Source organism: Hemiscyllium ocellatum (assembly GCF_020745735.1).
Source record: "Hemiscyllium ocellatum isolate sHemOce1 chromosome 27 unlocalized genomic scaffold, sHemOce1.pat.X.cur. SUPER_27_unloc_4, whole genome shotgun sequence".
NCBI lineage: Eukaryota > Metazoa > Chordata > Chondrichthyes > Orectolobiformes > Hemiscylliidae > Hemiscyllium > Hemiscyllium ocellatum.
In genome coordinates, this window is record NW_026867509.1 from 605,317 (window position 1) to 618,147 (window position 12,831).

At 40.6% G+C, this 12,831-nt stretch overlaps 1 protein-coding gene across 1 annotated transcript; it reads left to right on the forward strand.

Moving 5' to 3' along the window:
- Window positions 1-5,587: 5,587 nt before the first annotated feature.
- Window positions 5,588-11,725, forward strand: LOC132808239 (probable G-protein coupled receptor 139). The gene is made up of 3 exons (XM_060822063.1): window positions 5,588-5,594; window positions 6,073-6,243; window positions 10,824-11,725. The coding sequence occupies exons 1-3, from the start codon at window positions 5,588-5,590 to the stop codon at window positions 11,723-11,725; spliced, it is 1,080 nt and encodes a 359-aa protein (XP_060678046.1).
- The last annotated feature ends 1,106 nt before the right edge of the window (window positions 11,726-12,831 follow it).

Consider the following 12,831-nt stretch of genomic DNA (forward strand, 5'->3'; position numbering starts at 1 on the left):
TATGACGTTTTCTCTATAAATAGTTCATTGCCAAACAATAGGTGCCATTTAACCAAGGCAGTTTTGTCGACAAACTTTTCATCACACCCCATCCTAACACGGTTCTCCGAGTCCAGCTTTACAAACCACTGCAAACAAAATTTTGAACAGATCTTTCTGTGTCACTATTTCTATCATTCCTACCATGAACAAGTTCTTTTGTACGGCTCTTTTCGTGTTCTGTATCACTTTGTCAGTAATCGAACAATGTTCTGGTTTTTATACGGTTCCTTCCATGCCCTGTATGACTGCATTTGTTTTCCCTCCATGTTCACGTTTTCATACCACCCTACCAACCAAATGTTCAGGATATTGTACAGCTGTATCCATGATCTGTATCACTTTAAGAACTGTACACCGACTTCTTGCAGAATCTCTCAGTTATATTTCGGCGATCATTAACCGACTGATTTTCACTCCTGTATGGATGGACGCAAAACTTCCTTCCCATGAAGCATTTTCTTTGTTCGCCTCTCCTCTGTGAAGGAAACATCTCGGGAGCCTGTCCTGTCGGCAGACTGCACCAGTAAAATGTCGACTGACAGAAGCCCGAATGTTCACACGTCAGTGCAAAAATGTCAACACTAACAAACGTTTGCAGAGGCGGACTCTGGGACACAAGCTAACTGGTATATGTGGAATAACATTGAGCATTATTAATTATTCTGCCACTGTTTACAAAGGGAAATTGTAAATCTCCGAAATTGAGCTGAGTTGTTTTTTGTGACAGTTAACATTATTGGAATTCCATTGGACCTATTCTCTTTTGTTTTCAAAACATACATTGCTGAGATGACAAGATGACACTTTTTTTTTACGTATGTCGTCTTCCTATGTTGTCGAATGAGCTGCCAAAACGGATGATTGGAACTGAATGAACAGCTACTTTATAAAGTGTAACGGACAGCAGCAGCATAAGGCAACAAGCATGGTTATGGGGGAAAAGCATCTTCAGTGGCAACAATTGCAATGGACTCTTAAAAAGTCAGTAACCAGCGGAGGGTCGAATGAAAACCTATTTTATTCTCTGATGGATATTATATTTTACGTCCGATTTACTGTGATAAAAGGTAATCCCAAGGAAACCTCTTATGCTTACTGAGACAATTTCCAAATATAGCTGCTCCAAAGCTATCCAATAGTTTTGTACCACAGTGCATGGCAAGACTGAGAAACAATGACGTGATAGATTAGTAATGAAAATTCAGTAATTTTCTGCAGTTGGCATCTGTCCAGGAAATTCCACCTGATCTTGTTGTTTTAAAATCAGTTTCGTTTCTTGTCTGTTTACCTGTACCATGCAAAATTTCACTTCATTTTTATTTTATCTCTGCATTTTCTTTATACCATTTGAATTTCTTCCAATCGTAGATACCTGTCCCAACTTCTCTCAATAGACAGTTGTGGTGAATCTGCACTGCTGTTGCGGTAGTTTTGTTGTTACTCCGTAGAAATCCTCTTTCAGCTCTTTCTCAGTTTAAATTATTTGCAGAGATGTATTGACTTCTGATTAATTCTAATGGAGATCAGTTTTGTTTTGCCTTAATTCTAGAGATAGGGAATATACCGTTGGAACAATCTGATTTATGCCTGAGTGCATATATGCTAACGTCCATCCCAGTCAGAAATCTTATTGGCATTGCTTTAACAGAATGCGTTGTAGATGCACTCTGTTTGCCTACTAAGTGATTTTAAAATCTTGCATAAGTAACTCAATACAACGTGCTCCAAACTTTTTTTTTTAGGTGGCGAGTTCCACATTCTATGGATTATTCATTTTGAATATTTCCCCATCGTCACGACTTGATTGTTCTGTTCGTGAACATAATGCATGAATGCCTAAATCCTCTTGGCTAAGTATCAACCACCCAGTCATGGCACGTAACATTTCTCTGAAGTCTCACTGCGCCTCTCTGGTACTCTAGGAAAAGAGATTCAGTTAAAATGATCAAGTTCTGGGACTGCACTGCTTTATGAGATACGGAATACACAGACTCAAGACAATCACTTCACTGAAATATAATGCCTCTCTGTAGTTGCAATATCCGATCCCTTACGCTCAAATTGTGACTCTTTTCCAGACTTGTTTAGCCTGGAGTAAAAATCCCTAAATATATTTCCATTAAAACTTGGATCAGTTAAAATAAAGCATTTTTCCTTCCTCTAACTGGTTAGCAATGTAGCGTCCACTTCACAATCGCTTCATACAGGACAATAACTTTATCTCAGGGGACTGTCTGATTAACCTTAGCTGCACTTGTTCCAAAACAAATCCAGGCGTACACAAGTATGCAGAGCAAACTTTGACCCACCATTCCAAGGTGGAACCCATTCAAGCACTTCCATCCACAGAGCTCAACGAACCCTCTGGCGATGGAGTTGAACTTTGACGAATGCCCAAGGAGTTGTCAACATATTCGTTTTGAAGAATTGTTTATTCTCGGTTGTAGATGAGCATTGTCCCGCTTTGGTTTCGTTCTCTTAAGCAGTCTAATGTCTCAAAACATCTACATTATGAAAAAAAAGGTATTTTCAGTTTCACATTGGGACTGAGGCTGCAAAATTTGGAATGTGACTGCTTTTATGAAGTCATATATGAAAGCAGTTGAAAATGGTAATTTGATCATTCGTTTAATGGATTCCCTAATAAGGACAAGTCCTCGAGACATAAATTCATGGGTCCTATATGTGATGCTCGCCTAGAAATGCTATCGATTTTCTAGTGGGACAAGTGTTTTAATTGAATCTTTGCAATCTAGGACCTCTTTGAGACTTCAATCTCTGCCTTGTTATGGGTCACTGTGATGCAAGTTTTTTTTAATCGAAGCAACAGACTGATTTCTGTCCAAGAATAGAGGGCAGAATTTCACTACTCTTTCCTCATTAAAACCAGATTATGTCACTGGTAATAGTATCCGTGTCTTGACATGTGAAATTACTGATGATGCTGGTGCAGTGAAACTGCCGACACAAGGCTGGGTTCCATAAGAGACTTCTGCCTGAGCAATCCAGGATCCGACTCTCATATTCTGTCAGTAATTCGGATGCAGCAACGGTGACTGTTCCTTCCAAAATGTGTGTTTTAACGTTCTTTTGCAATTGACGATCACAATAATACACGATCCATTCACTATAAAGATCGATAACACTTTGGAGTGTGGAGTCACTTCCAAACTTCGACAGTCACCATTGTCCCAAATCCATAGACGACGTCGAATCTCACCACCTTGCTCCTCTCGATCTCCATTGTACAGGAACCAAATCTACCTCAAAGAGTCGAGAAATCATCAGCACGCAGTGGGAAAAGTTCTCTTATTCTGGAAATTTAGATTAATATCGAGTATTGTATGTGTCAATTTTTTTTTGGTTTGAGCTTATTTCCTGATCGTTTGACAAATGATACAAATGAAGGAAGCTCGAAACTTCATACAAGCTCTGGGGAAGATTCTGAAAAAATGATTGCTGAAGAGTGAAATTTGCTTTCCAACTGGAATGTGAGACATTCATGTGAGGCTGAAATACAGGATCTTCCAGGCAGATTAATGCAGTTGTCAATTTGTTTTTGTGTGAATCTCTAGTGAGAGTTTTTGAGCAACATGAAACCGAGGCCCATCAGGCTACGCAGTCTTAACTGTACTGAGCTCTGCAGAAATAAGTGGCGGTGCCTTCAAATCTGACAACCTGAATTTCCAATGAAAATGTATTTTGTGTTTTATTCATTATTATAATAAATCTACCGATGGTGCAGATCCGCTCCCCCTCTGTCGCTGACTGTGTTTGTATGAAGAAATGCCCATTATCAAAAAGGTAATTACAACAAAGAATGACCATTTTAAACACAGGTAATGGAGAGAGAATGACGCTTCTTCCTTGTCATGGTTGTCGGATCCTGTGTTACTAACTGACTGAAATAAGCTATAAATTAAACGGAGAGGTTGGTGAACATTAGAAGCGACCAACACGATACAGTTAAATCCCCAAACCGTTCCTGTAATTCGGACGATCTTGGGGAGCCATGTAGTATTGAATCCAGACAATGTTGCTATTTTGCAATCGGTACTTAAAGGTCAAACAGACAGGATTAACGTGGGGGGAGGGGGTCTCAGTGTTTCCGCAGCGAGAGCTGACGTTTTCGATGATGGGGTTCTGGAGTTAAGTCTGGGAGACTGGATCGTGAGCGGGGTTGCATTGCCCCAGAGGGATGGAGTTGAATTGCAGAAGACTGAGTGGACTCAGTCTCTCTGGACATGCGTTGTCTGAGTAGGCAGCATATTTACAGAGCGAATCGATAGTTTTAGGTCACTTCACCAGCTCTGTGAGCGGGATATGTTATCTCCTCGACCATTCGCCCAGTATAGAGAAGTTCTAAGGTTGAAGATGGGGATATGTGCTGTCACCGATTGCTGCAGTCCTCCTTACCCGACAGTAAGGAGCTTGGTCGGTGTTTTCACTGGTTCCTAAATGTTGAGCCAAGATTGCGAAGCTGCGATCATGCAAGAACCCAGAAGCATGTTTATTTCTCCCCCACACACAACAACAATTTCTCTTCCTTCCGTCCCCACCTTATCCTCGTTTTAATCCATCAGTTGGGGTGATTATTTAACACTGAGCAGTTGTGTGGGTCCGCGGTCAAATATCTGATCAGGAAAATTGAACCTGAACGTCGACATCTGCAATCAGCCTCGTAAGTGAGAGCCGGGCTGCAAGATCATATCAGGTGGGGTGGGGGAGGGGGGACACACATTTGTAAGACAATTGTGATTCAGATACATGATTTACATCAAGAACAAATTCTCGCATATATTTAAGAAAATTATTTGTGATACACCTTTTTTTCTGTCTGTTGCGTGTATAATGTTGCTTTTAATCAATAGTGGAAAGGTGCACTAAGGTTAAGTGTGATCATCCTGCATTCTTCTAAGTTGTAGAGAACACAGTTCCAGAGTCCTCAGTTTTCGGTCTAAGAACAATTCAAACATTCCAACATTCAGTCTTGTGAAGCATTGTTGCTCTCCCTCTGTGACAAATTTATCTTTGACAGATATTTTAAAAAAGACTAATCGTTTAATTTGAGCTATATAGAATATTCCAATCTCAACAGCACTTATACGTTTTTAGCATGTTGTCTTCTCGTGACATAAGAACAAAGATTGACAGAACTCTTTGGTCATGGAGAACTTCCAAATTTAGACAATTGAAGAAATATTCTAGTATTCTGTTTTACCTACCAAAGTGGCAGCATGAAAGTTCAAAGATGTGTAGACCAGATGAATTCTCCATACTATGGATCACGCCATGGGTCTCGGTGGGTTACTCTTTGGAGTGTCGATGTAGACTTGTTGGGCTGAAGGGCCTGTTTCTACACTGTAGGGAATCATATCTAATCTAATCTTCCGCATTATTTTATATATTCCAGGATCCATCCCTTATTCTGTTTCATCTGATTTCAAATCGTAATGCTATTTCCTTTCTTCGGACGTTATCGGACCTGTTGAGTTTCTGGGTGTCATTCTCCCAGTTCATCTATCTCCATAATACGTATCCGACGATGCCAAGTACGGCAATGGAGCCTCCATAATCTCCATATTATTTCACAATGGAAGATTCCCCAGAAAGTTGTTGACTGGTCCGAACTAACTCACGTACTTCAGTCCTCAACTCTCTCTTCTATCCCACCACAGCGATCCAGTTCCCATTTTCCTGACTTGCTCTCCCACCTGAAACCATATCAAGATGACAATTAGCTGTCATTTTTGCCAGTGACATGCCACCACCAGACACAAATCTCCGTCACCTCCCGCATCAGCCCTCCCCAGGGACACTTGCCTGAAGGACATGCTGACTTCACGCCCAACAAATCTGCCACCAGCCGACAACTTCACGAATCTTTCCACTACAATTACGGAATGTCTAGGTTTACTTCCGCCCTCCTTCGTGTCTAACGGCACAAGCACACCTTCCAGGTGAAGCAACGCTTTATCTGAACTTCTCACAATGTAGTCCACTGCATTCTCTGTTCACAATTTTGTGTAGTCTATATTGGGGCAGCGAAGCATCGCCTGAGTGAGCGATTTGCAGAAAATCCACGTTCTGTCTGCGAAAAAGACCGGGAGGTTCTCGTTGCCGACAACTTCAATATGTCACCTTGCTTCCTGGCCAACATTTCTGTCTCAGGCTTGCTGAAAAGCTCCAGCAAAGTTCAGCGTAAACTGATAGAGCAGGACCTCATTTTCCACTTGGGAACACGACAGCCTTCTGGACTCAACGTGAAGTTCAACAACTTTGGGTCTTGAGCTCTCCGATATCCTCACACAGACCCCTCACATCAGACCTTCTTATCACATAGTCTGCTATTGGGTACGGCACATTCGGAGCCACAAGCGGTATTCAATAATAGCTACCCATCCTCCAAGCAGGATCGTTATCGACTAATTTGTCTGACTACATGTTCTTCTCTCCCTATGAGGTCTATCTCCAAATATTGTTTACACCTTATCAAATCCCTCACCCAATCGTCTGCATGCAAACCGAAATTTTCATAGCTACTCTCTGTTTTGAGGAAGTGACCGATGCATGTATATTTACAACACTTAAAATGCATTTCATTACGTGCAGGAATAGGAAAAATTTGAATGGATGCGTTGCTAGCCAAAGCAGGTGGGAGAGTTTAACTGGGGAATATCGTTGACGTGGACGAGTTGGATTGAGGGATGCTGTATTACTTTCTGACTCTGGGATATTTAACGTTGGACAGAGGATTGATTATGTCCCTATTGATAGTGCACTTGACACTGCATTTCTAAACCATGATCCGAAATTTTCATAGCTAGTGTCTGTTTTGAGGATGAATAGTACCATCTGACAAGTTAACACTGATTTCCCTCCACAGATTGCTGACAGTTCCGCTGAGCGTTTCGAGCAATTTCAGTCTTTTTATTTTGTTTCTGTTGACGTTCTACATCAATTTCTCTGTTCGTTTCACTTTCCAGGATCCACAGAATTTTGCTTTGAAATTAGATTTTAACTAGTTTAACAAGCGCCAACCAGATCCAGGTAGAACAATGCAGTCAATGGAAAGCATATTCAGACTATGAAGGGGCTAAAGACAATAGTTAAGTCTTCTTGACATTTAATTGGAGAACATTTCTCTTTAGTCACTGCCTCAGGACGTTTGACATATTGGACTGCAGTTTGGAACTGAAGGAAATTTGTTTCTATCGTCCTTCAAGATGGTTGAATTTGAAGGAGGAAGAGATTTTGTCCTTACTTGGATCAAATTGAGATGTTCACCTCTCACTCACACCCCTCCGACAGAAGGCAGAGCCTGGTGTCATTTCAGATCAGATGACAAGTCACTGTTGGAGATGGTCTTTGATAACCTGTTTGCTTTTTTGTAACAATCCATCGGGTTCGATGATCACTTTCTTTTGATGACAGCCCCAGATATGATCAGAATAATTCAGCTTAATTTTGCGAGTTGCTTCTAGCTAACTATAGGTCCTCTCTCATTGGCTTTTGCTTTCTGTCTAATCAATAGAACAGATCATTAGAAGATGAGGACTTGTAGCAGAGTAAGTCAAAGCAAACAAAACATTTGGATCTGACAGACGATTTCATTAATTATTTTGCAGATTTTGAACTTGGGACAAAGAAGTACCGTTCCCAACAAAGATTAACCGGACATGAGAACCTTCATTCATGGATTTCTTTAAATTCATCTTAAGTTGCGGTTGCATCAAGAAACAATTATATTCTCAGAGTCTGCATTTGATTACTGCATCTGACCAATTCATCGTTGATGTTTTAGGAAACTGACTTAATTGTTGCTGAAATGTCAAGTTTCATTTTTAATTCTATACTCGGGTACTTTAATCCTCTCGCTGTCCCCATTCAATCATTTGTTGTGATTGACTGCTTCAGAAGCTTTTTCGCATGCTAATTGTTGGGAACTTTGGATGTAATAGTCGGGATGGCTTGTTGAGGTCATACAGAATGTTGATGCCTCTTCTGGAGAACAATGTGCAGTTTTAGTTGCCCTGTTGTCGGTAGGATATTCTTAAATTGTTGAAGGTTCTGAAAACGGCGAGCTTGTCAATAATACCGGTAAAGGATGTGAGTTGAGTTAAAGAATTAAGCTGGACAGCTCGGACGTCCATTAATTTAGCGAAGGAGTTTGAGGGTTGACATTGTAGAGGTTTCTTTTGTAAAATAACGAGGGGCATAGCAAGGCTTTTATTCTATCGGATGGGCGATTCCAAAAGTAGGGATATAATTTTAGGGGGAGAGGAATACATTTCAAAAACGAAATGAGGGTCAACCGTTTGAAATTAAGAGTGGTCCATATATGAAAAGAACTGCTGGAGGAAGTGACGGATGCAGGTATATTTACAACACTTAAAATGCATTTCTTTACGTGCAGGAATAAGAAACGTTTGGAGGGATGTGTTGCTAGCCAAAGCATGTGGGAGAGGTTAACTGGGGATTATCGTTGACGTGGACGAGTTGGATTGAGGGGTACTGTATTACTTTCTGACTCTGGGATATTTAACGCTGGACAGAGGATTGATTATGTCCCTATTGATAGTGCATTTGACACTGCATTTCTAAACCATGATCCAGTTTTGCCACAGCTGAAAGTCTTCCTCACGATATTGCACGGGGCGCGGAACTCAAGCAGTTGGAAACACTTTCCTCCATTCTTGTTCACCAGGTCAAACGATGTGTTCGTCAGAATACAACGTCACCAGAATTTGCATGTGAATGTCTTCTTCTCAGGTTCTCTCCCTTGTTACCTAACAACGGTTTCAAATTATTCAGAGTTTAATCCTTAAAAATATTACATGGATCTATAATTTAAAGACTAAACTGCTTCCCAATCAACACATACATATAAATTATTCTAATACTAAAGGTGCATGGAACCGCTGAAGGCATTCAAGAGAAGCAAACACTTTGGTTTCCATAAAATACTGAACCCGAGTTCAGGATCTGGGCCATCACTGACTGCACTTGATCGATAATAGAAGAAAAACAGGAAACGCTCATGGGGAGAACAGGACCACAGAATTTGCAAGGGAAATGGGAATATCCTCTTTGCCAAATTTGTCAACGCAAAGGAAGAAACCGAAAGTCCGACCTTTTCGTTGATCTAAATATAACCAAACGTGCAGTTTGTGACTTCATTGTCCCTGTGGACTCTGTCATTCGAAATAAATGAGGGAACGCATAGTCGTTTCAAAGAGTAAGGCTGCACAATTGCTGCAATTCCTTTAGTGTACGAAGGACAATGCACGGACCAGCGAATGGCCCTATCTTTGCCATATGTTATCCTATTCTCGCTGCAATTGGTGCCCCTGGTTAGTAATGGCTCCGATGCACCCGGTTTTCTTTTTATATATCTCTCCAGAAGTATTGTCTCTTTCCATTCAGATTTGTACTGAAGGTATTTAACATTCTGTGATTTCTGTGTAATAGGGGTTCAATCACGTCCTAATTTATTAGTTGCATTACATGATATTTTGGGGTGTTATGTCTAGTATTGAAGACATTACTTCATTGCACTTGTGTTCTGGGCATTAGCGAATGATACTCAAATTATTGTGATGCATCCCTATATAAATACCGCTTAATAATTTCTGGGGAACAATTGGTAATGTCTAACTTTGAATCAGTCTGTAAGTTGTTGATCATTATATCCTATCCTAATGTAGCAAAGTCAAATATTGTGTTTTCATATGTGCGGGACTAATGGTGTATTACAGTGGAGGACATAATTTGCTATTTTTATTTTTGGTCCAGAAAATGAATAGTTAGAGTGCCATCATTACATCATATAAAACGAAAAGATTTAAGTGATTATACGAGTGTACAGCACGGCATCTATTCACAGTTAAACGAAGCCACGATGTGAAATTCCAGTTGTGAACGTGGTTTTAGGCATTTTTAATAGCAACATTTGAAAGGTCTGAATGGTGATCCAAGATTCACCATACTAAGCAATTGTCTTCTTATGATAAATTTTTGTATGCTTATATGTTTTTATGTTTAACAATTACGTGGGAATAGCTGTTGTTGGGAACTGCAACAGTGACGTTTAGCTTTCACTTTGGAATGTAGTTTCACTTGTTCCTTCAGAGGTGCATTTGGTTTCATGCAAACCTTTACATAAGGGGGAATATGATCATCAGTTTGAAAGATGTGGGAGTTTTAAAGAATTGGCTGAAGATCAAAAAAGATAGGCTTTTACCTGGGGACTGAATTAGAAGTTTGGGCCTGGACACGAGTGAAATGATAAATGTGCTGGAGACACCCAAGGCCAGAAAGTAGGCATTGTGCGATCTCAGATGGTTTTGGTTGTGAATGGGATGCGGATGAATATGGTATGTGTTTTTTTTTAGTTTGAAGAGTAGGATTATCTTACGGCGATATTACTGGAATTCAAGCCAATATAGGTCAGCATGAATAGACGTTGATGGATGGATTTGATACAATAAGTACACGGTTTTGCAAATGTATCCATTCAGGTTTACCTGGAAAGCCAGCTACACGGACTGATTGAGTGACTGTCATGCATTGTTAGTGGTAGCGACAAATTGAAATGACTTTTGTCATGTCCAGTATTTAACCCACATTTGAATGATGAACAAATGTGATTTGCTTTACAATATTACAAGTCTGGAGGTATCTAGGGGAGAAGTCTGAAAGTTTCTGCAAAAGATTGACTGTGAAAGTAGCTTGTGTTTAAATTTTACTCGAAGCTATTTCGCATTTTTGATGTCTTACAGCTAATTTGGCAACGATAGTGATCCTTTTCCAAACACGGTGCGGCCTGTCTCGTGGTATCACCTACTACTTACTGTCAATTGCAGTAACCGATTTCATTGTCATCATTGGCGCTGTCATAATCAATCGGATTGGTAGCATTTACTTTAGGTACAGCCTTCTATCAACTACCCCTGTGTGCAGAATCAGCACTGTTTTGGTCTATATCAGCCGGGATAGCTCCGTTTGGTTGACTGTTGCATTCACCCTCGACCGTTTTGTTGCCATCTGCTGCCAGAGCCTGAAGACCAGATGCTGCACTGAGAAAATTGCGTCAGTCATCATAGGAATTGTCTGTCTACTGAGCTGTATCAAGAACACCCCTTTCTTCTTTGTCTACCAGCCCTTATACATTCTGGACGGGAAGCCCTGGTTCTGTGACTTAAAGTCCAGTTTTTATACCTTGCCTGCCTGGCAGTGTTATCAATGGATGGACCACATTCTGACCCCCTTCCTCCCTTTTCTCCTTATTCTCCTGTTCAACGCCCTGACTGTTAGACACATCATAGCAGCCAGCAGAGCACGGAAAAGACTTCGAGGTTCTGAGAATTCCAATGATGCTGAGTTGGCCAACCGCAACAAGTCCATTGTATTGCTCTTCACAATTTCCCTCAGCTTTCTACTTCTCTGGGCCACCTACGTTGGACGATTCCTCTTCGTGCAGTTTACAGGAGAGGGTTATTTTGGCGGACTGGATTTTAATGATCCACAATTCATCCTTCAAGAAATGACCAACCTGCTTCAGTTATTCAGTTCTTGTAATAATGTATTCATCTATGCAGTAACCCAGACAAAGTTCCGACAGGAGCTTATGAAGCTGCTGCTCTCTCCTTACACGTTCTTCAAAAGTTTTAGTAAACGATGAAAACAGCACCAAAAGCAATGAGAACCCATCCACGTTATTTGTGTTCTAACTCTCTGGTTTCAATTAGAATGTACATGCTCATGTCCTTGTACTCAATTGTTAGGTCAATTCCCAACCTGTGAAAGCTTATGATAACAGAAAATAGATGAAAAATATAGATCAAACATTGGATGTTCTGAGTGTTTCGTTAAGATGCCACACAACTATACGCTTTCATGCCCATTATTTCAGCTACCGTTTTCAGGACCGATATTTGTAGCTTCAATCCCTTCCTTTCCCCCTTCCATTCCGCCGTGCATTCGTCTTACCTTTCTTTCCTGTCTCTATTTGTCCGAAATTCGTAAACTCTCCTTGTCGTTTTCCTTCAACATGACCCAGAAGAAAACCCATTAAACTGGAGGAAGCTTTAGATCTGTGCCTTCAATAATAAGGACAGTTCGATTATTTTTGGTACCCACTATACAATCCACATGATGGCGATAAACGTTAGAATTTCAACGGAAGCATGTCAGACAAACAGGTGGACCGTCTCCAGTCCAAAATGAGTGCTCTTTACGTTGAATTATTTTATCTTGTTCGAAAGGAAGCAAGGGGTTGTTGGACTGGTATCAGGATTTCCACAGCAATCACTCACAAAGTTATCCATGGACAAGAAACTTCCAGACAACCAGTGGCCAACATTAGACCACAATAAGGAACTCAACTAATACTGTGGGTACGGATAATGTTATTCCAGAAATTCAAGTAAACATGACACTCTAAGGTTTGTGAACATTTTTCTCCATGACCTCCACATTTCTCCGAATATATCTGTTGAAAAACAACTGGATATGAACAAGAACAATTAAACTAAGCAGTTTCTTGTCCCTCGGTGAGCGACTCTCACAGATCCTGCATTTGAGTTGATACGACTGTCAGTTTGGATAGTGATGCGTGTTTCCATCTTCTCCCTGGCTAAATCGCGAATGATAGTGCAGTGACACCAAGCCATCAGCGGACGGTAACATTGCACCACTTTGAATAGAAGAGAAACACGGGGAAAGAGTAGCTTTTATTTAATCATTTTGTTTCATTGAATCCCCAGAAGGGTTATATTTCATTGCAGA